Raw genomic sequence first — 27,316 nt, 5'->3', positions numbered from 1 at the left:
ATAAAATAGCAAGGTCTGGGTCTCAGTATTTCATTTTGTCCAGTTCTTTTTAAGTATTTATGTATTAAACTCTCTCCACCTGCATGTGAGGATTGGGGATATAGTACTCTGGCTCTCTATTAATTACATTAAATGTATGGAAGAATTTTTCTACATCCCGAGGGGCTTTACAAAGAACAGTCCATGGCTGTGCTGCTGAACTGCTTTATACGCCCAAAGAAAGCGGCTGTGTGTATGCTCCTGGGAACAGTCCCAGGAGCTTGCTAACTCCAGAGCCATGTGCATACAGTCCTTCAGAAAGTGCTAACTGACTCATGCTTATTTAGTCCAGTTTACTTATTTTGTCGCAGCATGTCCTGGCAGTGTTTAATCTACTAGGGAGAGACTGCATATCCTTCTGCTCTGTCTAAAAGCAATCCTATTTCCTTCCCAGTTCTTGTGCATTTTGTTTCTTTGATTACGCGGGGCCAGCTTTACTGTGAAGTATATAAGTATGCATGGGATATGTGTGTGCATGTAGTGCATGTCAGCCACAGGGGATACTTTAAGAGTGTCCTTAACACAGGTAATACTTTTCAATAGTCCAAATAAATTTATTTAATAGACTCAAAATCTTACTGCACAGTAAATGTGTGTGTCTGGTAAATAGAAAACCTCCAGAAGTTCAGAGTTCTTTTTTTTTTTTGGAAAATTATCCAAAAATATGTATGTTCATCTACATTTTATGTAAAATATTTGAACCTGGAAGTTTTATAAGAATATGACTTTTTATAACGTTTCTAACTTTAGCAACGGATTCCAGAACTGCCTGAAAGTGGAATACAAACAAAAGAAACATAATAAAAATTGATGTTGTTTAAAACAAACAAATAAACAAACAATCAAAACAGTCTATTGTTATGCTTTTGTCAAAGGTGAGCTGTTTTTCAGGATTGAGGGGAAATCTCAGAGTTTATTCATTTTCAGTTTTGTTCATTCTTTCTATACTTTAGAAAGATATAACTATGAAAAAAACACATTAAGCTATTTCAATCTCTGCTACAGCCATCTGGAATTAGATAAACTTGAGAAAGAAAAAAAAAAAGGAATAAAGATCATCAATGTATTCTATAGTTTCACTTTGAAATCAGGCCATGAACTTTTTTTTCTGTTGCAGTGATAAAGAAGGACCTCAGACAACTATTTTGCTATGAATGAAACCTGAATTAAGAAGCATAAAAGGGAAAGGAAACAACTGTAAAGCAATCCAGCTCTTTGTGATTTAGCACTTAAGTAATCAAAAACAAATAGATCAGACAAATAATGAGAATAAGTAAAGAGGCTAAAGGATTTGGATAAGTCCAAATTTGGTATTTTCAAGGACAGATCTAGAGTTATCTGGAGAAAGCCGGTATCAGTCTGATGGTAGTTCAAACTTTCTTTTGGATGTAAAAAAGAAAACCCAGTTTTGAATGTATAAACAAGATATTATGAAGTCCAAACATTCCTGACGACTGTGGGTCATAAGTTGTGAAGGTATTTGGATTTATAATGGATACACTGAACTGAACAAAAAGCCACTCATAATGTTTTCAATTAAATAAAGTGGTTCCAGGAAGTATCTCACTTTCAAACAAGTTGAGGGTAGGAAGGTTGGACAAGAGGGATTTTTTCCCCTGAGAAGAAGAAAGGAGGAGATAGATTCACACTTAAGACTGCTGTATTTGATTGATGGTGATCTTGGATTTCAGACAGAAATTTAAAGCTTATACGTGGGGGACAGAGATCACAGATGACCTCCTCTTTTCTCTCTCTTTTTTTTTTTTTCCATAACTTGCATATCTATATATACACATTCATTTAATTTTTCTGCATTAACCATCTCAGAGTATGATCCAAAATTTCATATTTGAATGAATTATTGGTTGTTGATTTTAGGAGGAGTGATTAAAAAATTTACAAAAGGATTTATTTTCATTCCAACTTGGAATGAAAACAAATTCTGAAATCTTGAATTTTGACCTGAAATGGAACTGCAATCTTTTGCTTAGTCCTACTAAAGCAACCTTCTGCTCTTTGCAGAATGCAAACATGGAGTAATAAATTTCAGCACTCAAGAGCAACTGCTTAAAAAGAGTCTTGATGTGAGGATTTTTTCAGCTGCTTCTGGAGATTTGATGGGCTATCAGAGCCATCAAATCTCCAGAAATGGCAGTTAAGCAGTGGATCATCTTTTTCTTCCTTCAAACTTGCTTTCACAGCTTGAAATATTTCAGATGATTGCAGCTATGGGTAGGAATAAAGACATAGATCCCTTCAAAATTTATGACTACTTTGATTAAAAAATAAATAATATGAAAAAGTAAAATATCTTGCTGATACTGACCATGTGTATTCCTGTCAGTCATGTGTCAATTCACAACTAAAGAAAAATATTTAAACATTAGAGTGATATTTACATTCATTTAAATGAAAGATTAGAAGCACCCAGCTGATGAAGGAATTATATCTGTTTACTATTAGCAATACTTAAGATGCTGAAGGTGTCTGATTCCAAGTCTACAATTGTAGCGACATGGTAGACATTAATAAATAAACAGCAAATTAGCATTTCTCCAAATTGGAATTGTTGACTGCCTACAGCAAAATTTGCCAGCATTGCCAGACACACTTTGGGTAGGGCAATTCACCAAATCTTTATGAAAAAGATCCTTGTAGATGAAACTGTAAAACTTACTCCTTAAAAAGTGTAAAGCACTCTAAATGTACACACTGAACAAATACAAAGTATACAATAATTCTCTCTGTTATTCATGACTGTAACAAAAACTTTGGCTCAGGTAACTTCATTATGTTATCCTTTTGCATAAGTAAATAGATCCATCAGGTAATACAATGGCTTATTATGAAAGAACTGAAGAATGAGCATAGTGTTTCAGTTAGGAAGAAGATGAGACAGAATGTCTCTTTGAAGCAGTCTTGATGTTTCAGAGGCTTACTGGAGCTAATGGAGAGAGATGATGTAAAAATTGCCTCCTAGAGGCTGAGTCTGTGTGCTCCCTGGATTTTTTTCCCTATCTCTATTTTTGAACAGAAAGGGAAAAGTAAATCTTTATGATCACTGCTATTTTACCTTTTAAAAATGAAGATCATTGTGTAGGGAATCACCTATACTTCAGAAGGCAATTAGGCCACATTTTTCTTATCATAACTGCATTCTCTAGCACTGGTATACTCTAAAAATCAGAAGACTAAGCTGTGAATGCTTTATAAGTATTGGAGCTGAAATGCTGCATGTGTTGCACAGTTTCTTTATACAGAGTTCAGAAGTGCAAGGGTAGATGATGTAGCTAGGGATGGCCTGTGAGGGCTTTATGCTTTGCAAATCATTTCACTGAATTTTAGAATTATATTATTGGAGGATTTACAAGCTTTCAGATGTACAAAAGTTCCTACAGTTTATAACCACTGATTTATATTAGGGTGGATTACATTTAAAAACAAATCTAAAGAACAATGCCAGTTGAATCTCTTTCTGCTAGCTAATGATTACAGTTAGGAAACACATGACTGATTTTGACCACCTGTAACCCAAAACACCAAACTGCAGGAAGCAAAAAGCATCAAATGAAACAATTCAGGTCTCATTTCTGAGATATCTATAAGCCTGAGCCTGCAAAGTCAGTCCCAGTTTCCATTTCATTTACTGGGAGATTTGGCTACAAGATAACTTACAGAATCATACTTAACACAGACAAGGTACCAAAGACCTTGCTCTTCCATCTTACTGCATGTTAACTTCTGCCCTGCACAGATTCCTGCTTATGTCAGCAGTGAATCCATCATGTGTGAAATCTGTTTATAACCCAGAAGAAGTATCATGATAATCCACGTGAATTCAAAGTTCATTTCTCTTCAGGAAGTTTTGATCATAGGAACATCACACTTATCAGTCTGCAAGGCTTTCTGAGGCACATAAAACTAGCACAAGTGCTTCTGCTGTGTTTTTGTCCCATGCACACTATAGGGCCTTTAGATGAGATTTTCCACAGGACATAGTGCACAATTAAGAATTCTTTGACTTGCTCACCTTTGCAGTTGCCCCGGTAAGCAATTTCCAGTTGAGGGTCTTTGCATTTTGCTCGCTGGAATTCACATCGGGAGAGAAAGGTTCTTCCATCAGATGCACAGAGAGACTTCTGAGGGGACCCTGCACAGTCCAGGTTGCATTCTCTGTCTTTGTCTTGATCCACTCTCAAAAACTAGAAAAAATAATATGAAATGATGCTGTAAGAATTCTATTCTGAAGTAAATATAATTACCTGATCACCACCCCCAGTGGTTCTCACACACATGAAAAAGCTCTTTTTAGCCAGTTCAAATACTAGCCAATTCAGCGTGCCTTGAGTTGTTCAATTGCTGCAATAAAATGGCAGTAAATATAACATTTCTACAGGATATAATCAATCTATATAAAGCATGTAACAAATCTAGTAAATAGGAAACCTCTGAAATCCTCCAGACATTATGAAGATGAAAACAGTGACTCTGAGTCTTTAGAGCAAAAATAGTAATAGTACATTCTCTACAATAAAAATGAGAGAGCAATGGAAATCTGACTATTTTATTAGCCATGGATGAATTAGCCTACAATAGCAAGCTGAAAGCTTAAGACCTCCATAGGATTTCTAATACCAATACTCATCTAAAATTAATTCCATAATATTTCCAATGGTTTTGAGATGCCAAGATGCCTGCAGAGAGGATCAGAAGGGCAGAAGAACTGATACCAGCAGTGCAGATGTAAAAGCACTGTGTGAAACAGGAAGCAGATCCTTTATCCTTACATATATTCAAAATATAAGGGCTCCCTGGTACAACAGAAACTCTGGATATGTTATAGAAGTATTTCTCACTATGCTTATGCTTGCCTATTAAAAAAAAAAAAAAAAAAAGTGCCAGGACTGAGGAGGCAATTGTAAGGGAATTGCAGTTTCTCCAGCAGCTAAAGATCCTCTCCCAGACTACCCCACTGTAGGGTACTGCAACGGGGAACACCTGACATGCACAGCAGGTCATAGGTCTTAAATGATTTATTTAATTTATCAACAGTCAACACACAAACTTCTAATTGCTTCTTGAAGTAATGAGGAGAAAAGGAGCACAATCAAACACTTATAGATATAGATAGAGATCTATCCTCCCCCTTCCCCAGTCACAGTTCTTGTGTTTTTCCTGCAGATTACACTATTTTCCCCAAAACACCAGGGGGGTTAAGCCTGGGCTGCAGTCCCTCAGGGATGTTTCTGTCCTGGAACAGGTCACCACAGTCCCTATCCCAGTGTGGATCACCATGGTTCCTTGGGCATGTCCCTGCCCCACCCTGGGTCACCCATGGCCAAGTCCCTCAGGGATGTCCCTGCCCCAGACCCCTGGTCCCTCATGGCTGTCACTACCCCAACCTTGGTCGCCCACAGCAATGCTTCCTCAGGAGTGTCCCCGCCCCATCATGGGTAACTTGTGGCCGCTGACCTTAATGAGTTTATAAAGTCCCGTCGGCCCTCCATCAAGGAGCGTGCTTCCAGGAGTTTCTTAAGTATGTCTGAGTAGGGGTGCTCTGTATTCACCTCCAATGGAGTAAAGTTTTAGTGCCAGATTTTTTAAATTTTCTTTCTGTGCATTTTATACTGCTTTCAGGGAGCTGGAACCAGCTGTGACCAGTACAGGGCAGTTTGCAGCCTCCGTGCACACAGGTCACCTCCTGAGATCCCCTGCTACTGAAATCTTGTCACTGCTGTCCCGACACCATCAGGTGCCCCACTCGAGCAACTCAACCCCATCTCCTCCCAGAGGGGGTCAGCTGGCAACAGGGTGACAGAAGTCACACAGGTTCTTTCCTAAATTACGGGTTACAGGGGACATCCCTCTTTCCCAGTCTGTCCCAGCCTCACTGGACAGGGTCTGTCTGGCCATCCCTGTGCATCAAAACAGTTGGTCCTGGAAAAAAAGCCTAGTCTTGAGTCCTCAGATGAATATTTCTGTCATTTGGCTGCTTCTGAATAAGTGCAACATTCTGCAAAGTATATATATACAAATATATATATTTACTTTGAATATTATATATAGTATATATGTATATCTACGAGGAGATAATCATTCTTCTAGATATTGTGAGGCAGAAGGAAATCTTTGGAAAGGTCTTCATCTGGAGAAACACTATTTTATTATATCATAGTGTTGCTTCACTGTCATAAATTTCCAGTCACAGAAAATTTTATGCTCCAGATTACAAACTGAGGCCACTGGAAGGAAAATAACAAGCAATAAAAGAGGACAAAGAGTAGTACTTGAGCAGGAGTATGCCTGTATATGGAGAGGGATTCTCATAGGTGTCTCTTTAAAATAATAGCCATGTGCTTCGAATTTGACTAGGGTTTTTTAATATTTGTGTCATAACATTTTGTGTTTTGTAACATAAAAAGGAAAGCTTTCTTCCTGATGTTTTGTGCAGTTTTTCATTTTCAGCAAAAAGTAGTTTCAGAAGCAAATTGGCAACTCACAGGCACACAAATCCCAAACCTTTCATCCTGGGGTTTCACTCTAAGGCTTCAGAGGGGGAAAGAGGTGTTCTTTTCTTCCACCTTCGCTTCCCCACTCTGGCTATTTTGCAGATCTTTTTTGCTAAGAGTTATTAATAATTAGATGAGCAGATTCGAAAGGGTGAAAACTGAAGTAATCTCTCTTTACATGTAGCAAATGAGATAGCAAATGTGAAGACAGGCTTCCATATCTCTCACGAACCTACAAGTTATATCAGTCTCATGGATCTGTGCCAAGGCCTTGGTGTCCTACCAGATGTCTTGGAGTCCTGGTGAGGTTCTCCAAGCTTCCCTTCCTCCCCATATAGACCAGGCAATGCTGCATTAGTAGGACTCGGGGTGTAGTCCTAGCCAAGGCTAACCCATTCACTGAGCAGCTCTGTCAGAAAAGGACATTTCAAGGAAAGATGACCTATGTGGGACTCCTGACAGCAGAATTGTATAGTTTCCCAGTCTGCCTCATACTTGCTGTGTGAATTTAATGATGGAAAATCAAGTAATCTTCCTCTTACCATTTTGAGAGGTAATAATGAGCATATTGCCTTTCTCTATGACCACCCCTTCCCTTTCTGAAATGAATAGGCACTTTGCCATCTTTAATTTATACTCAGTAACATCCCTGCCAGGCAGATATTTTTTTTCAAAAGAATACAAAGGCTTCATAATCCACAAAACCTAGTATTTGAATGCCACATCAGATCGGGGAATTGAACCCAAACCTCAGAAAAAAATCACTCCTTCATCTCTTTTTTTCTCCCACACTTTCCTCTTCTGTTTTGAGCCCTTGCAGGAATTAAAAAGAGCATGCCTGATCACAGTGGATAAATGACAATAAAACAATGGACAGAAAATCCTCTCAACTCTCTGAGGAACAAAGTCTGCTCTCTTGAAACAGTGACATTTCACAGATAAAGCTATATTTTCAAGACCCAAAGTCTTATTTAAGCATTTTATTTTTTCAAAACCTTAGAAGAGATGAGGGTAAATTATGGGTTCAAGCATTTTCACATAACCCGGAAAAGTGGAGGATGAAGAGATCCCCAGGAGACAAAGCCACTTGAAGAGATTGTTGGTTAGCCAAACCTTGGCGGAGAATTTGGGTTGTACAATTTATACAGTTTCCGCCAGGCTAGTATAACTGAGAGTTCTAATGGCAAGAAATACAAAAGGGCAAGTAACAGCCAGAAAATATAGCATGTAAGAGATAGATTAGTAAATGTACTGATTAAAAAGAAAAGTAATTAACTTTTGTAAAATAATCCTTTGCCATCTTTATTGCATCTTTATTGAGAGTAATATAGAAAATGGGATCTGATGCATGAAAGCTGTCCTTTACTGTAAAAATATTATTTTCTGTATAATAGGACCATTACAAAAGAAAGATGGTTATAAACCATAATCAATGGACCAGAACATGACTCATCCTGAATACTAGCCCATCCTTTTTTAAGCTTTAAGTTCATTTTAAAAATGAATCTTTTACTGTGAAAACATGATGCACTGAAAGACAAGTTTAAAGCAGTTATTTTTATTACTTGTTAGTAGCACTGAGATGAAGAAACAAGAGTCGGCCAGCCTGAGGAGGAGCTATTTTGGACATCCAACAAAAACTGTGCAACTATTGCTAATCCTTGTTAACCACTTCTAATATAGAGGTGTTCCTGCCTCTCTAGTTTCAAATATTTTCAAAATGATTTTCACCTACAAATTTAGGTTTATGCTACAGATTAACAAGCATGACTACTTAACCAGAGTTGGCTTCTGTTTTCTGTTTTAATATCAGAAAATATTTTTATTGACTCCAGTTGACTTAAGCTTTTTCAATGTATTACATCTTACTACACTGAATTTCTGAGAGGCCTGCTATCCTATCCTAGAGATTACTTTAAATGATCATGCAGTATTTCTGAATATAGAAGAATATAATGGGACTATATCAAAGGACTTCTTGACTATTAACTATACTTCAGTTAAGAAAAGTAAAAGTCATTATCAATTATTTACTGTTAAGTGTTTCAGGCTCCGTAGAATTCCAGCATTTCTCTTCCCTGTCTCATGCACCAAAGGCTCTTCCTACTGAGTCCCTCCTCTAGCATGAACAGCCCAACTGTCTTTCATTCTTCTCTTATGGAGTTTTATAAACATAGAATTTTCATTTTCTGAAACAGCAAACACATGAAACCTTACTTATATTGGAGGAGATTATTTCTACCGCTACAGTCTCTGCTGTCCTCTATCTTTCAGCACTGTTCTTGACACTGGTCCCACTGGTCTTCTTTGGAAGGTCAGGATGCTTATTTCCTCAACCACAAGCAACATGCTACAGTCCATTAGTTTTCCAGTACCTCAAGAGCAGACAATAGTTTATTATTTAACTGTGCTATTAAACAAAGACATAAATCAAGATATTATGTCCATAAACTCATTAATTGCTGCAGCATAGCATGTATCTTTATCTTATGCTATGCACTATTATGCAAAGATTCAGTTTCATTTCTATTATGTTACATCCTGCCTCCATAGGGCCTCTTGGGTAGAAAAACTCTTCAGATGAAACGGAGTCATTACATTTCCACTGCACCAATCTGGGATTCTACCATCTATGCTGCACAGCAATTCTCTCTCCACCTAAAGCAGATCAGAAAGTATACTAGGAAAAAAAAGTGGTACACAGCCAGAAGGTTAACAAATGGGTAAAATGTCCATGCCAAAATAGCCCAAATATCAATGCAAGACAGCAATAGAGCCAAGACCAGTATTACAGTCTGGGCTTAGGGATATCTCTGCCCACAGAAGGGCAAGTTGATGACAGACAGATTAAGGCTGAAATGTAGAGATTCGTTATGGACTCTGGCTCATCACATTTTAAACAGTAAATGGAAATGTTCTGCTCTACATTTCATGATATAGTGTACATGAGTGAATGTCATTGGCCAGAGGACATTGTCTGATTTTAATCTGAGCAACACAGGAACATTCTCCCAATTGTTCTTTTGTGGCTTTTATTTTTTAATTTGGGACAATTTATGGTCCTGTAGTAACATCCTTAACACAAACAGGCTGCACATAGAGTGGCATGGTTCAAAATGTTTGTTTTGCCCTAATGTACATTTTCCTACTACTACAAGAGCCCCAGAAAAGACTTTTCTGAATGGGGAGAAAATCTCTGTTCTCCCCTACAAGGGAAGAGGGAAAAAAAAAAAGACCTGGATGTTCACAGATTCACTTTTTCTATTAAGAGTTTCTAAATCTTTCTTCAATTTACAGATTACTTCAATTTCCAGAGGTCATATATACCCTCCATTGTCAGTATATATTTAAATCTACCAAAAATAAACTTTTTTTTTCCTGTTGCTTTTTCATGGACACCTAAGAACTAGTATGCATACCTCCCCCTCCACCCTGCCTGGACCAAATGAAAACTAACATTTCAGAAACTAAAACAATACTCAAGAATGCTTGCAACCCAATAGAAGAACATTGCATTTTGGGGGTGTGACAGGCACAAAAGGCCTGAAAAACAAGCAGAAGAGAAAAGGTGGACACTAGACATCATTGCTTTTCTTGGAATGTCTTATTGCAGACTACAGCTTGGAAAGGCTAGTTTAGCCTGCATCTGGTTACTGTAAGATGTTGAATAGAACATTTTGACTTCCCTACTGCTGGCGTGGGAGGTCCATGTACAAACTATGGAGCAGCATGCTATGAAGTGGCTCTGTGCTTAGGGCTTTGTGCTGTTGAAAAATGTGCTGATTTGCTGTGATTTATGTAGCCATGCTGTTTCTGTCCGATAGCTTCCTGAAGGGCAGATGTGGAAATCTCCAAGGAATATTTTGTTCCCTCTGGGCTGGTCTATAGTGAGAAAATGAGTTAGAAGATGACAATATATATGTTTATGTATGCATGTTGATGCATGTGCATCTGTATTGTATTTATATATTTATATATACACCCCACTGTGTACACATACACACACATGCTATGTATATAAATATATATCAATATATATATACATATATTTTAAGTGATGTTTAAATTAATATTTCAGACACAGGCAATGATATTTAAATATCGACATGCTACATTCTACCTAACAGAATGCGGCACCCAGTTACTTTGTCTCAGTTAACTAGCTTTATTAAAACACCATTTATTTTTCAGACTTCATTTCAACATTCTTCTGCTTAGGAATAAAGCATAAAGTGCAGTGACAGAAGAAACCTTACTCTCATCCTAGGATCAGTAGCTTTTTTTGAGCATCTCTAACCACAAAAAAAGCGTAGTCTTGCAAGCTATGGAAAAGTTCTTCTTATCCATATTACTGAGTGATTTAGGACAGTGCCAGAAGTAACCTTCAAAATGTCAACTCCATATAGCTGCTGGACTTAACCTATCTTTAGCAGATTAACTCACCTTGCACTATCCCCTTGAAACACAACAGTCCTTCATAAGTGTCTCCACACAAAGCTCAGAGCCTACTGTAAACTGTAACCTACTTCTTTGTCCAGATATAGAGGATATCACCATTAAGGTCAAGCTTGCATGGACGGATTTACACAGAAAGCCATTTCACACAGGACTAACAGATACTATGTCAATGAGTTGGAATATGAGCACTGCTGCTGTTATATGATAGTGGTGTAAAATTTGGGATCATTTGCACTTACAATAAAGAACCTCATCAAACTGTTTCTGCTACTCTTCTCACTGACAGATTCGCAGCTGATGTAAATTAGAATGTTTTCATTCATTTTCTACTACCAAACAAGTGAGAAAATGAACTTCTGATTTCAGTGAGGCTATCTCAGACATCCTGAAATGAACATTTGTTGTGCGAAAGTTAATTTATTTGTGTTTTTCACAAAAAAAAATGAAAATCCTAATTCTACTGGTTACCATACTGTAGCACTCTGTAGGGCAGCTAAGCATGACAGCCATGTTCATGACTTCAAAATGCAAAATTAGTTGTGTAGGCTTCCATTTTAAGAAGAGAATGGAGATGAATAGGCAGTTTTAGGATAGGATTATTCTGACTTAGCATAAGATGGAATCCCATCCTCAAAATGTCTTTTCCACTTCACGAATTAGAGTGTCTAATCAGCTAGTTCTCTTGGCTGAAGTGCTGGTTCACCCTATTCATTGCCTCAAAGGAAGAGAAAAGGAAAGAAACGGTCAAATTCCCAGTTTCCAGACAATTGAAAAGACATGAGCTCCAGGTTTCAGAAAGACAATAACCTAAAGAAGAAAAACTGAAAACACATTTCTACTGAGTAAGAAATATCTCTAGAAAGAGCTTTATCAAAAGTCCCCAACTGTTGTCTGTACGTCTGCAGGGTACACACAGGAGAGAGAAATCTCTCTAGTGGCTGCTAAGAAATTGCCTAATTGAAAAGGCTGTTATTGAAAAGGCCTTACTGAAAAGGTCTCTGAACACAGATCACCCTTTGCTTTATCATATTTCATGAAACTCTTCAGGTGTAACATCACATCAGTCCTCTTTCCACATAAACTGCAACACAAACTGTAGAAAAAAAGAGAGTATGCAGTTTCACTGAGCTGGTTGGTTTTTTTTTTTTTTTTTTTGCAAAGCACTCTTGGGTTTGTGCCCAAGGTCAGCTGCAAATTACCTATCAATTAGGACAGTGTTTTGCTTTACTCCCTTGGTACCCAGAGTGCAGTGAGGCTCTTGGAGACTAACTGCCATCCACTGAATATGAAAATGCGCTACACTACAGTATCATCTTGTTACAACCTGCACAGAAAATTAACTGTTAAACAAGGTGGTGCTTTGATTGATATATTTTGCTTTGGCATGTTATTTTTAAAATGTTTATTGCTTTAACAGGTATTTTGTTAAGTGAGCTCTACTGTGCTATATTGATGGATGGGTGGTGGGGCTGAATGTCAGCACATCCATCACTCCTTTCTGCTGCTGCTTCACAGATGACTAAAAAAGGCAAAGCATCTCAATTCTGCATACATGTAAACTAGCAAAACTAAGCTGAAATCAAACTGAGTGAGAAATGTTCTTTTCTGCTTTAAAGAAAAATGGAAATGAATTTATCATACATGCAGCCCCAAGATCCCCTATTACCCTGCCACCAAAACAAAAATCCTTCTAACAACTCTTTGACTTAAAATCACTAAGTCATCTAAAATCTTCTTATGATTAACAGCATTTCTAACCTGCCATGAAGAGGCGGGGGGAAGTAGAGTAGAGGAGGGGAGGGGAAGGGAAGGGAAGGGAAGGGAAAGGAGGGGAAGGGAAGAGAAAGGAAGGGAGGGGAGGGGAGGGGAGGGAGAATGACTCTGTAAAGAGTTCAAAGTTGCCAGTTGACCTTTTTTTTTTTTTTTTCCCTAACTTCTTACAGTTTTGTTCAAAAATGAACTGAATTGCTTTGGCCTCTAGATCCAAAAGGGAGGTTACAGCAAAACCATATTCTGTACTGTTTATGAATTCTCAGTATGGTATACTAGGAAACCTGATGAAACACTAAAAACAGTCATAAGAATGAAGAGTCCAAATCTTTTTTCTTTTTTTCTTTTTCTTTTTCTTTTTCCTCCATTTGGCTTTGTTGTGAAAAGAGATTTCAAGGTAGTGCAATCATAGCCCTCGAAGGGCTATTCTTCTTAGTAGCTTAATTTTAGGATTTAGTTCCATCTCTACTAATATAAATGTACAGGCTTCAATAGAAGCAGGCTTGTGCTCAAGAGTAGCGCTCAGCCCTGATGAACTACCCTTTCAGAAGGATCTTTCACTGTTTCATTTGAATGCTGCTATAATACAATCTTTCAAAGCACAAAGTACTGACTCTGAATAATCATGCCTGAAACTGCAATGTCTAAGCACACGAAGCAATGTATGAAGGACTTGTCAGCACTGATCCCATATTGCGAGAAATGAACAAATGGTCTTAATTTTCAAACACAGAGAGTGACACTAAAGGAACCATTACTTGACAACTTTCTTATGTACACTTCCAAGATCAGAAGCCTACCACATACTATTAAAACACTCGCTTTTACAAAATGATCCTTGTGTATTTGCCATAGATGAAAACAGCCCAAACTTTTAGTACTGGAAATACTGGAAAGGAGTAATAAAAGGGTACCATGGCAAAAACAAATTAATTGCAACAGCTTTTTTTTTTCCATACAAAAAAAAAGTTTACTTGGCTTTTCAGGGATCAAAATATCTTTCCTTTATTTTGAACATAAATCTAACATAAATCGGTTTTTTTTTAATTTCACAAAATCAAAAAATTAAATCGTATCCAAACTTAGGTTAGGCCAGCGACACATCAGCTGGCTCTGATATGTTGACTGAAAATTCAACTGTAGATGGGGATGGAAATCATGACCGAGTCTGAAGTACAGTGCTAAAAGCAGCACTGTTAAAGATGTGATAGAGAAACAGGCTAACTTCTATCAGGAAAGGAATCTCGTTTATATATCTTTTCAAACACTAAGATATATTCTAGTCTTTTTATTTATCAGTAAATACATATTTTTTGTTCCTCTTTCCAGTGGCGTTACTGCTTTTGGCTTTGGAGTTTTGTCAGGAAAGTGTAGGGGCTCAATAGAGTCACATAACATATAGTGGATAATTAGGTCTTGGGTGACCAGAGACAAAATAATCTACTATAAATTAATATTGAAATTCAAATTTGGAAGTGTTATCTTCTGTATACATTGCAATCTCATAGTTTCTAGATGTGTCATGTCCACTGTACTGCATCTTTCCCAAGTCATTGGTAACTTTATGCCCTTCATTCTTGTGGTATTGTTATTCATAATCTTTTCTTTGGCAGGTTGCTGTCATTTATAATGTTTCTTCTCAGTTGCCAGAAGTCACACAGGGAGAAAATAAACAGAGAAACAGTGGGATGCACTGTCTATATATTGAATTATCCTCCAGTTTACTTAAGCTTGTGAAGAGTACTGACCTGACCTTCAGAGTAGTAGTGGGCTAGCACAACCATCCAGTTAACATTTTCCTCACACAGAGGCTAATCTGCCTCATTGGTGTTTTTAATACCCACAGCTATGATTTGGGAAAATAGATATTTTGCTTTTAAATCTTGTTCAAAGGCCAATCCACTGAAAAAATATTCTGGCTTCTAAAATGTTGAAATGCTATTTTAAAATGTAAATAAAATCTAAGCCAGAACAACATTTCTACATTAGGAGTTTTTATTTTAGGATTAAAGAACAAACTTAAACATCTCAGAAGTGTCTGAGATGATAGCTTAAAACAACAAAAGTAAAAGCAATGACCTACAACTAAAAATAAAGTGCATTAAGTTTTTAAAGGCCAGAAACCTCCTCACTCCTTTAAGAGTGAGGATTTCTATGTCCTAGAGCCCATAGGATCTACAAAACCCTGATCATCAGCTTTTAGATGGTCTCAGACCATAGCATTCCCATGCTATTTTTTCCAAAATCATGGAAAGTGAGCCCCTCTTCCCAGGTCTCCTCTGTTCTCTTCCTGACCCAGGCCCATAAAGCCACCAGTTCATTTTACTGGTCAAGTAGCAATTACAATAGGGGATGACAAAGACCAGCTTCCCCAAAAACAGCTGTTACCTCCAATGATCAGCGAATTGTGGGGTTAGCAGAAGATACACAGAAATTATATCTAATCAGTAACTGTCCCTAATTATAATTTCCCCAAACAAAAAATTCTACTTCCTCCTGACTTCATATGATTTATGTCTTTCTCACTGAGAGCAAGGGAGAAACCAAAACACCTAATGAAGAACACCATTAGCTGATGCAATAATTTATTAAAGGAACTGGGGGGACCCCAGCATCCAGCCTTTACAGAGAAACAGTACTGGATGTTATGCTACAGTATTCTGGAGAACAATCTCTCTTTGTGGGGGAACAGAAAGGCTGAGCTAAGCAGGGCTTTTCTATAACTCAACTTCTATGCAATTCTATTTAATGCCTATCGTGATCAGCAGGCAACTGGCCACTCTCCATATGGCTGGTTGCCTTCTCTATCCGGGAAACTAAAGAACACAGAGGACATCTCAAATGACGAAGACACAGTATGAGACAATATCACAACAGAGCGTTTCTCTTTATAATTTAAATCAAGTAAGCAACTGATTCACGCAGGGCAGAAACTTGATAAGACATCAAAGGTCTAATCCTCTATCCATAAAGCTAACTTGCTGACAATAACTGCAGAGCTCTAACTCTTACATTTATCACCGCCATCAGCTTCTTCAGAACGAAGTATTTTGGAAGGAAAGCAAGCAACAGAGTCTGAGAGGCAGATTTTGCTCTTGTTAAATTGTCAATCTTAAAACAACATGTTCCTATATTTAAATACTGCCATATTTAAAAGAAGAAATAATGGTAAAAGCAAAATTAAATAGTATACCTTTTGAATATACAGGGGTTTAACAAAACAGTTTAATAAAAAAAAACACATTTTCCATAGGGAAGCAAGAACCTGGCTGTTGTTTTGTCAAACCACTGACAGTTCTACTTCCTCTCAAATTTGTCTTTTAAAGAGCTCTTGTATGTTTGTTTGTGTGTTGGGGGGAAAAAAAAAAACACTTTAAAACACTGTTTTGCAAGGGGAAAAAGTCATTATAGGCCATCTATTTCTAATTATTATGAAGATTCTTGTTTTGCAAAGGAAAAATCCTTGAATATGAAAAAAGAATATGTGTCTGGAAGTGGATGGAGAGGTCAACAAACTCCATGATAGAGACACTATATGCAGTAGAAGTGTCAATTAAAAAAAAATAGACAGGAGTGGTACTTACAAAACATTTCATCATTTCACCGCAGAAAATATCTCCATGAGACACTCTTTTGTAAATATTTTATTATTTGGAAAAACATTTAACAGAGTCATCCCCTTTTGATAGATAGCACACATACCAGATAACAGACATATTCATCCCACTGATTCCACATCCTCTTCCTCTCCGATGTACAAATTACTGCCTTTCTTGGAGTTTGGGGCCTGACTCTTACAAGTCATAATTTGTTTCCTGTTGCTTGTGAGCTCAAGGAGAACAACTGTACCCACAGCACTATTTCTCAATTGTCCACAAGGGCCTGGAAAGCCAGAAGTGAAATAGCTGTTTTCAACCAAATTTTATCAGCAGGGGAGGGGGAAAATAAATAGTGAAGCCATTGTAAAAAATCTTAACCTTTATGCCTACGAAGATTAACAAAAGGAAAGCAATCTCATCTCCTTTTATGATATTGCCTGAGGAAAAGAAGCATCAGGTGACCGGCATAAGTGGAATTCTTCATTCTCCTTTCTTTCCAAGCAGGTAAGCAAAATTGCAAGCAATCTACCTGTGGTTATTAATGGTCTCTGTGGGCAGTACTCGACCACATTAAAAACAGCCTGGATGAGTATGACATGTCAATCTAAATTTATTCAGCTATTTGAATCGGACCAGAGGAACAAGGGAATATTCATCTGTTTAGAAACACAGAACAAAAGATCCATGTTAGTTCAGTGTGCGCATATTTACTACTGTCAGGCAGGCCAGGTGTCCTAAAAAGGGTGTCTTAATTAAGAACTTCAGCTTGACTGCAGGGAATCCAAAGAACTTGCCTCCTATTGGTCTAGCACAGGTTGCCTTTGGTACACTGGCTAAATTACACTTCTGTGTTTGCACTTGAGCTTTTGGAATGTCACAGACTGATGCTATTAGCTGTGCCTTATATTGCCTGAAGGCCAGGTCCTCCTGGCTTATTAGAGTCCTCAGACGTCCTTAACTGCTGCACACCTCACCCACTACAGCTTCAACCACATCTTATTCACAGAAGCATAGTTGGTTGACTGACATATTTGCCGTTAAGTTTACTGTCACCTATACGTAGTCAGGCTCATGCTGTTAAGGAGGTGTGTTCAGATGTGAAGTTGTCTGACAGAAATTGCTGATAATACAAATGGCTTCTGATATTTTTTCATTGTTGAAACGATTGTTGAAAACATCGAAAAAAATGCCTTAGAAAAGATCACAGAATCATAGAATGCTTAAGGTTGGAAACGCCCTCTAGAGGTCATCTAGTCCAACCCCCCTGCACACGCAGGGTCACCTAGAGCACGTGGCACAGGACTGCGTCCAGGCGGGTTTTGAAGATCTCCAGAGAAGGAGACTCCACAACCTCTCTGGGCAGCCTTTTTTTTCCTTAAAATGACCACACAATATTTCTTTTGCATTTATATACTTTAGAAAGTTAAAAAATTAAAGACTTTTATAGCTGCAATTGATACTTTAATTCACAGTCCTTTCAACATAAAAGCATCTCACAGTTACTTAATCTCTTCTCACATGCCTGAGGAAGAGAAATTCCATTAGCCTCAGTTTTCAGCTGGTGAATTTAATCAGAGATGTGGCGACTTGTCCAAAGTCACAGAGGAAGCCTGTGGCAATGCTGGGAACTAAACCCAAGACTCCAGAAACTGTGTCCTGTTTTGTAACCACAACCTTCATCCTTCCAAATGTTCTTTCCTACAAACGATTTAGTCATGGCTGGAAAAGGCTCTGCTCATTAACAGAGTAAGTACAGGGCAAGAAAAACTGTATGACTCCTTCAAAACTGGCATGTGGATTTTCTTGTTAAAAACACTTTAGAATGTTTTGTAAACTAAATTATGGTCTTCTTGGTTTCCATTAAAAAAAAAAAACCCTTTGTTGAAGGACATTTTTAATGGCATCTAGGATGATGTTCCAAAGGAAAAGCATGGGGTGAGCTGTTTTGGCTCTGCATGGTACTGAGTCTAACTTTTGAAAAACAGTGTGGTATTGATTTTTTTTGGAGCTCTTCCACAGGCAGTCCTGAATTCAAGGTCTCCCAGAATCCTCCTCCAGTTCTGAGCCTAGAATAGTATAGGCGAGCAAGCATATTTATTTTGTAGGAGATCTGTATCTCTGATGTTTTTTCCTGTAAAGAACCAGATCTTCCTAAAACACAAGGCAATGCTTGGAAACAGTACTTCTCCTGTCTACTATGAGCTGACTTAATCACTGAAATGCCATTTTATCTCTTTGAGTTTCTTTACTCATCACCCCCCAAAAAACAGATTATAATACTTGTCCATCTTTGTAAAGCATTTAATAAACGAAAAAAAAGCAATATCAGAGTAAATCATTATGTAAATGCCAAAGCCACAAGATCAGTTACTGAATGAGGCCACAGACTTGACTTTCACTTTGATTCTCTGGGATTATTTATTGCTGAACAGTGGATTACTTGGATTTTCTGTGAGTTTAGCACAGAGTTTGGTTATAGGGATCTTAATTTTAGGAACCTTTCAGTTTTCAGACATGTTTTCTGGTGTAACTCTCAGACATGTAGAAACAATGGCATTATTTTGATTGTTAGCATATTGTTAGCATATTTTATATCAAAATATAAAATAGATGTGATACCTTCATGTTTCTATAGCAAATCATGTATTGTTAAGGCAGAGGCTCATTTTACAAGATTTTTTTTAATGAACATTTTTCCAGGTCTTATATCTTACCTCTAATTTGCCTAAAAGCTGTGTTATTCTGCTTCCTGATGGTAATATTTCATCTACATTACAAGTTTAACTGAGAAAAATCGCAAAAAAAAACTTTCAGGGTTTCTTCAGCATGGTTGTCACATCTAAATACTTTACTTTTTTTCTCTCTTAACTGGAAAAGCAAAGAGGAATATCATCATGATTTATTTGCTGCATACCTGGCTTTTAATATCATGATATCTATCAGATAATGAAAATAAGTGACAGTGGAAAGTCTTGAGCATGGAGCATGTAAGTTGTATTTCTTTGTTTATGTTAGCTGTTTTACGAGGAATGCAACTGAAAATGGACTAAGCTCTGCTCTCCTTGTACAAAAAGTTTTATTAAAGAAACTGGACTCTACTTGAAACTGAGAATGTTTTGTTTTTGTAAAATATTGTTGAACCACAAGAGGATCCAAGTTAACTAAATAAGGCGCAAAAGACGTTTTTATATACCAGCCCAAAATATTCTGTTACTGATTCACTGGTAATGTATGACTGGTTTGGATATAATCTTAACCAACCATCACTGGTTTTGGGAGGTGAAATGACATGAGTCAACTGAAATTAATATGATAAAGAACAGCTCACTTTTACTGCTTAAGTAAGTCCAGTCAAGGATTTTCTTCTTGCTTCAGTGTTTCAATCCTAACCTTTAAGAAAAAGCAAATTCCAAGAGACATAGCAAGCTCCACTTATTATCTGATTCTTTTATCCATAGCTCAAAAGTGTAACAGTCCTGTATATATGGAAATGAAATATATTATCAAGTTTTCACATGTACTAAATACCTAAAGAAACAACAGAGTAATTAATGCATTTTTTTTCATGTGGTAATTATGTTGCACACACAGTTTAATAAAGTGTTGCCCATTAGGAAACCTTCAACTTTCTTCCTCTCCTTTTTACACCTGAAAAGCTTGTCAGCCAAGAGATGCTCTAAGCTGTTTCAGAGAGGCTGAAGCAACACTATGCAAAAAATCAAATGTGGATCTTGCTCTTTCGCTGTAGTAAAGTCAATAAGAAAACATTAAGAGTTGAACTCTAGCAATGACAAAGAACTATTTGCAAAATAGAGAACAATTTAATCAGTAAATTCTAAGACTTTCTAAGAACTCCTGCAGAAGTAGTAAAGACAAATGTAAATTGTCAAGATGAATCTTGAACTAGAGATAAAGGAGCAGGTGACGTGGTGTCTCCAATAGAAAGGAGATGGATTCCAAGAGTTATCTACAGTTACGCATTCATAAAATTCCAGTAGAGAAACAAAGTGATAAGTCTTGAGGAAACATGGTTTTCAACAAGGAATTGTGTTCTAATTTAAGCCTTTCAGTATTTAACTTGGATTGGCGTAATTATTGGTGCCAGTGAATAAACCCCATTACCTCAACACTATAAAAGTGTCTAGCTTTAAAGGTTTAGGATTCTGTAAGATTCCTCAGTTACCCTGTAGGCTTCCTTTTACCTTTGAGTTTTACTCTGGTCTGCTCTCCTTTTGCTTGTTTAATATATTTATTGAACACTTTTTAAAATAAAGTTGTCTTCTGCCACAGCATAAACTGATACTGCTTTCAGTGTTAACCTTCCCTGATGAATCATATATGATATATATAGCATAAAAGCTAGAAACAAAGCAGACTTGCTTTTTCTATTATATCCGTTTAAATTGCTCTTAAGAGATGGGAGAAACAGCCGATAACTGTTACAAAGCTAGCCTATGTTCTCAACAGGTTTTAACTAGTCATATATTTTATGGACATGAAAACAAGGTTCCCACTGTTTTTCAAAGGATTCACACTTTTCACAAGCTTTGAAATGCTGCCATTCTCAAGAGGAGGCAGTCTGTGATTGCTCACCCTTTCCTGCCTCAAAGTTACAGACTTGAATGGCAACTTAAAAGCACATGTCAAGATTTGTGTGTTCTCCAGCCAAGAGCCAAGACCCAATACTTCGCTGAAGGAGCGCCTGTGGATCACATCATCTTTTTTGCACTCATTTTGTTACTGGCCCAGAGCTATCTGAAGTACTAGTGTCTTGTTTCTGATAGAGTATGCAACTCAAGACTTTTAATGGACCTTGCTCTCTTAGTGGATAATATTTCCCAAGTGGACAGAGCCTGGTAACAGCACACATCCTACCCTTGATTCACCCTGTCTTATGTTGTTCTTGGCTAGAAGAAATACAATCGAACAATCCCTGATAATGAAAAGTCTGACCATTTTCCTCCAGGGGAATTGCAGCTGTGCAGAGAGCACGTACAGTCTTCGGAAAACAAAAAACCTGTAGGACATAGTTTCTCCTTGCTGGTATAATATGGTGCAAGCTAGAGCACTTTTACCTGGATGGATTAGCCAAGCCCCTCCTCTGCTAGTCAGGAAACTAGCAATTACATTCGTATAAAGACACATAAAAGGAATAGAAATTTGTCATCAATTGTGAATCCTGAAAATATACAAAGGTTAGGTACAGCAAGCCTGCAAAACTAGGCAAGAACACTCACAGAAAAAAAAAGGATTTTACAGCAATGCTTCCCAGAGGTCCTGTTTCTGGCCAGGACAGAAATACCACAAAAACAGCCATAGTTTAAGCCAGAATAGGACATGCATGGGGGAATAATGAAGAGTGTGGGGATGGGGTGGAGAAACTGGGAAAGGGAGGAGGAAGAGAGAGAGACAAAAACACAAAACTTACTCAAGCTCTGTCCAACCTAAAAAGAAGCTTGGGTTTCTTTACAGCTCAAGTTCTAGTGAAACTTTTCTGTAATTCAATAGGGAAAGCTGGAGTGAAAATCGATACTTGATTCACCTCTGCTACTCTCTTCTCTAATCTTCTCTACCATAGGTTCTTAACTGCTGATGTGTGTCAGCCTTAAAGGCAAGAGGCAAATGGAACAATGACAAAGTCAGTGCCACAGACAGGGCACAGCAAGAAGTGGCTATAAAAATCACAAAGAGAAGGCATTAGTAGTAACAGAATGTTGAAGAAAGTAACAAGATGGTGGGAAGATAAAAAGGAGGATGCAGCCATGGCAGTGAGACCCACCTTGACAAATCACCATTCTGCAGAACCTGTCATCCTATTCTGTTATCACTTGTATTTGCCCGTATCTCTGCAAGATATTCATGCACCTGCAAAGACTTGCAGACAGGTGTCTCCGAAAGCTGATGCAAAGAATAGATGCCCCTTGTTAGCATGCAAGGGTACTACATGGGAAGTCCAGACCTATCCTCCAACAGCATCATCTGTGACATCAGTTGCACTGACCTTACTTAAGTTATTCCTGATTGTCATTTGTGTAAAAACAAGTCCAGAGTGTTCACAGAAATATTCTACACAGCTGGGACAGTTTAGACACATAAAATAGATGTTACTAATACCATCTGATTAAAGAAAAACCCAAACCACAGAGTTTAGATCTGAAACCAAACCTTTCTTAAGCTTGGGGTGTTTTAGATCTGAAATTCTGATTCAGACCCATGTCTGTATAAATTGTGGCAATTCAGTTTACTGTGATTTTAACTAATATATGTAAACACTATGTAAATCAGCACCTCTTTTGAATTTTACAGGCTTTGTAATAACTGATAAATTAAGTTGTGGAGAATACACATTAACGAGTACTGCTTTAAAACTCAAAAGGGAAGCATGAAAAACAAACACATGAATAAGCAAGTGACAACTTGATGTTCTATTGAAATTATAACTTCCATTTGCCGTTGCTGTGAACATTAATTTGCTGTATCAGCCGCCTACTGATTCAAAATTCAAAACATAATTGGAATAAATTGCTTTTTAAAAGAGAAGTAATTAATCAGATGGACTTACAGGGTCTTTACTAGTAATAAGACCAGGAGTTGTCAATCTGTGAATATGTATGAATATTCAAGCTTAATATTCTTCTGCATTTAAAAGTTTGCACTTTTTAAATGTATCAATTGAAGCTGATTGTATAAGAACTAATAAACACAGTAATAAAATGAAGTCATCTTCCCACTCTTGAAAGCCAGTGTCCAAACCAAAATATGCCAACTATGCAGTTATGGGAAAGTTTTTTCCTATAGTCTAGGCCGTCAATCTGAAGTCTGAAAAAGTGTTTTCCAAATAAGTGAAAGGTCTACTGACCCCAGCTGCAGATGTTTTGTCTCAGAGGTGGTATATGCTGCCAACTAAACTGACAATACAGAACTGTCAGGGCAAGTCTTTGTTGACTACAGTAATACGAAAACTTTTCAAATGACTGAATTATCCCAGCTCAGGGTGAAGGTTAGCTCTTACTAACTTGGGATTCTCTCTTGCTCTTCAGCAAGTATGACTGAAGAAGAAATATGCAGGATTCAGATTGCCTGCATCTATAGTTCCTAGATATCAGCCCTACTGTAAGATGTTCTTGCCTAGCCTCTCCCATGTAACCACTTACTTACACCATCTCCACAAAATTCCTTGTTGCAGCAAAAGGAACAAGCGTCTGGGGAGAGGGCAGCAAACTCCTAAAGCAGATCTCAGACGACTGACTACATAATAGCTATAGAAATAACACCACTTATAAGGACAGGAACACTTTTTCGCAAGACCCTAGCTGGATAATGTGATAGGACAAAATTACATATTTTAATCAAAACCAAGTAGTACTATGGCTTTTACTGTTTTTGAGCCTTGTCCATGGAAAAAGGGTGAAACAAAAATACAGCTTTTTAAACTCCACACCAACAGTGACAGCATTCATAGAAGAAAACTACCAAAGTTCTACTTGTTTCCACATATCCATAACTGAACTTTAACCCTTCAGAGTGATCTGTATTGCATTACCTGTAATGTCCAGATGTTCTTGTTGGCTTTTGCAGCAGTGAACTGAATGCTTTCACAAAGTGGGAAGTGAGACTTTTTTTTTAATAGGAGATTTTGATACATTTGTCTGTTTATGTGTACAGAAACACACAAATCTACACTTAAGATCTGTGTTACACCTGAAATTAGCTAGTGTTTTTTCATACAGCCCATATGCCATTTTGCAGACATCTTTTTCACAGTGCTTCAGAGAAGGAAAAAAGAGAGAGGGAAAAAAATAAAAAAGCCTAACCAGACCTGGGGACTGAAATATTTGAGTCAGAGGATATCTGAGTTAAAGTGATATTGTTAAGGAAGTGCATGGGAAATTTGTTTTACTACTACTCATCTTGTGATGCTTGGATTACAATAAAAGAAAGTTTAGATTACAAATCTAATCACAGAAAAAAAAAGTCAGATTTATAGCTTGCTATCAGATTATTTTCATGGCCTTATTTTGCTCTTCTTGAGTTCAGTGATAATAAGATGGTAGGAGTAAGGAGGATGCGTGTTTGTTCAGAGTCAATTCAGTAAATTGATTTAAACATTGGTACCTTTCTTCAAATGGGTAACTAGAAAGTAAGAAGCCATTTTATTTCCATTAGACAGGAGACAGTAAATTAATTTATATTAATTTATGGTGTAAGGGTTTAAAAACTTAATCATGACATTTTCCTATTCATTTCAAAATTGCCAACTGTCTTCAAGAAGACTGGACCATCCTTTGTCAGCCTGGCTGTATCTTAAAAGAATATGCACAGATAAAACACAAGCTTCTGGAAACAGTTCATTTTGATATTTCTGATCTCTAGCTTTTTGGAATTTTCTTTCTGTGCTTAAAGGTGATTGATAGGCATTTGTTATGAAAAACCAAGCATGTCCACAGTAACACAGACTGCATCTTTCAAAAATTGTACATGAGCACAATGAATGCTCATGTCATTTCACTTCAGGATTAACACTTTCTCTGAACTGTAGATTCAACATACAGAGAAATCCCCCATACACTCTTGAATTCTCTTCTAAGAACTCATATGAAAATCCTCTTTGTCTTTATGTTGCAATTTATTATTGCTAAGAATGAGACATCACGTGGGATTTTCCTGAACTATAATCCTATCCAAGGAAAGTGTAGATTTCATATTATAAACTGAATTATGGCATTTCCAATTATGCAATTTAGTACACATGCTAGCTCATTTACCTCAGGCAGTCTGAGGCTAAGAAAAAAACATTTTATCTAAAGTTTTATCCTTTTTAGACTCTATAAATAGAAAAGCTCCATGGTCACAATCTTAGTGTTTTTCTAACTAGTGAACTCAGTCCAGTTTACAGAAGTCATTAAAATGTTAACAATAAAGCCTTTCTTCTCTAATAGGTAAGATCTTCATGATTGCAGGGGGGTTGGACTAGATGACCTCTAGAGGTCCCTTCCAACCTTAAGCATTCTATGATTCTATGATTCTATGATTTCAGGAGCCAGCTAGATGTGGATATCTGTTCTGTTATTAACTGAGAAGAAAACTGAAGGAGCTGATGAACTTTTACAAGAACCTATTTGTAACACAACCTTCAGTAGGCTTTGTTCTCTCAGTCCTAAAATGAGCGCAGACTGCAAATTCCATCTTTCCTGAAGCAATATAGTTTTCAGTAAAGGAACATATTTCATCCTTAAACAGCTTATAATATTGTACATTGTTGCCTATGGTAAAAAAAAAAAAAAAAAAAAAAAAAACACGAATTGATATAGATTCCTATAGCATACTTTAATTATTTTAATTTCATCACTGCAGTTGAATAGTTTGAATAGCATGGACACATCAAGAATCACTTAAGAAATACTGCCTGCAGCGTTTAACCTTAAACACAGAAGCATCTCAAAGAAATGAGACAAAATAAACAGTTGTCACTAAGCCACCACTGTGAACCCATCTGTAAATACTCTAGTTCAAATTCTTCTGAGTTGCAGCATTGCAGTCATTTCCATTTAAATGAAGTTGCATTGGTCTAACAAGGAAATTTTTTTCCCAGTATTATCCAGTACAGGTGTATTGCAACTTTCATTTCAAGAGTCATTTCAAGGACTCTTTCAAGGGACTTTTCAGCAGAACTCCTCAGGGTTTTCATTTTCAAGATCATATGCTGAGAATTCAGTGATATAGGCTGCCCCAGGGTTAAATCAGACTGTGTAACTTAAATATCCATCAGTAGCTCCAGCTAAGAATATTTTCACGGTAGCCAGGGCAATTTTGGGTGGAGTAATTGAAACATACACAGGGGATTTAGTGGCCCAAGCTCTTTCTTTGTCATTGTTTCTATTCTACGTTATGTGACTTTAGGAAACATTCTTCCCATATTTCCCTCCCAATCATGCCAAGAAAAGAGGGTCATGGAAAATTCTGTCTTCTGAAAGCAAATGATATATTTTGAGTGCTTCAGGTTATTTTATGGCATACAAGTTGGTATCAGTTTCATCCATGTAACACTTTATATCGCCTCATTGTCATATGAGACTTTTCTGATGGTTCCTCAGTTAAGTGACAATTACCTGCCCAACAAATCCTTTCCACAATCTCATCCTCTCCCCTAAAGGAGCATGGACAGTAGAGATTTTTATCTCAGATCCTGTCTAAACAAACAGCAGTAAAAGGCAAAGTCAAAGAATTTCATCTTGCACTGGACGAGAAGGTAGAGAACTTCTCCATCATTCCTTCCAGATAATTATAGGCTTCTGCTCTCTTGAGGCTAAAATAGCTTTATGGGGGAGTCAGAAAGTTTCTCAACTCTTTTTTTCAAAATAATTCACATCTTTTCCATCACTTTCCTCAAGCTAGATTTCAATAGCTCCCCAGGACCAACCAACACAGTTGACAAACATCCTTGACACCTTCCTTGCAACACTTCCTTCAGTGTAGCTTGTTAGTCCCACACAAGAGGGTAAAAAAACTCAGACTACAGACTACTTGTATGACTATAGAAGTCATACAAGATACAGTAGGAACAGGAGTCTATTCCTGTTCAGAGCAGCAGTACATAGACTGATCCCAAATGTGAGGAGCAGAGGGAAGGCATATGCTCCTTTCTTGTACAGGGATAATGGTACTGGCCAGCAAGACATGGTAAAGTAAACATCACAGCTTCCCTGAGAGAGATGTATTATCTCTATCGTTGGGCACAAAAACATTGAATTTGCTCATGGCAAACAAAAAGCTAATGCAGAGGGAAAATCTTGATATGATGAAGAAATTGATATAAACATTAAAATATCATTCATTCTAGAGTAAGAAATTAAAAATGGAGAAATCTTTTTGTTTAAGCTTTGGTGGGGGAGTGGGTGTCATTCTGACTCTCCTTACCATCTCAGAAAAGGTGATGGCAAG

General features: G+C 37.3%; 1 protein-coding gene across 3 annotated transcripts in view; it reads right to left on the bottom strand.

Annotated features, from left to right (window-relative positions):
- Window positions 1–27,316, bottom strand: part of SMOC2 (SPARC related modular calcium binding 2) — a 133,120-nt gene that overhangs the window by 88,180 nt on the left and 17,624 nt on the right. For all 3 annotated transcript variants that reach the window (XM_010221563.2, XM_010221567.2, XM_088534869.1), the window contains exon 2: window positions 4,070–4,241. In XM_010221563.2, coding sequence (XP_010219865.2) covers window positions 4,070–4,241 — 172 coding nt within the window. The remainder of the gene's footprint in view (window positions 1–4,069; window positions 4,242–27,316) is intronic.

Source organism: Tinamus guttatus, unplaced genomic scaffold, assembly GCF_059628265.1.
Source record: "Tinamus guttatus ecotype Peru unplaced genomic scaffold, ASM5962826v1 Tinamus_guttatus_pri_ptg000601l, whole genome shotgun sequence".
In the NCBI taxonomy this organism is placed as follows: Eukaryota; Metazoa; Chordata; class Aves; order Tinamiformes; family Tinamidae; genus Tinamus; species Tinamus guttatus.
The sequence above is the reverse complement of the archived record's forward strand: the minus strand, read 5'-3'. Positions and strand labels throughout refer to the sequence as shown.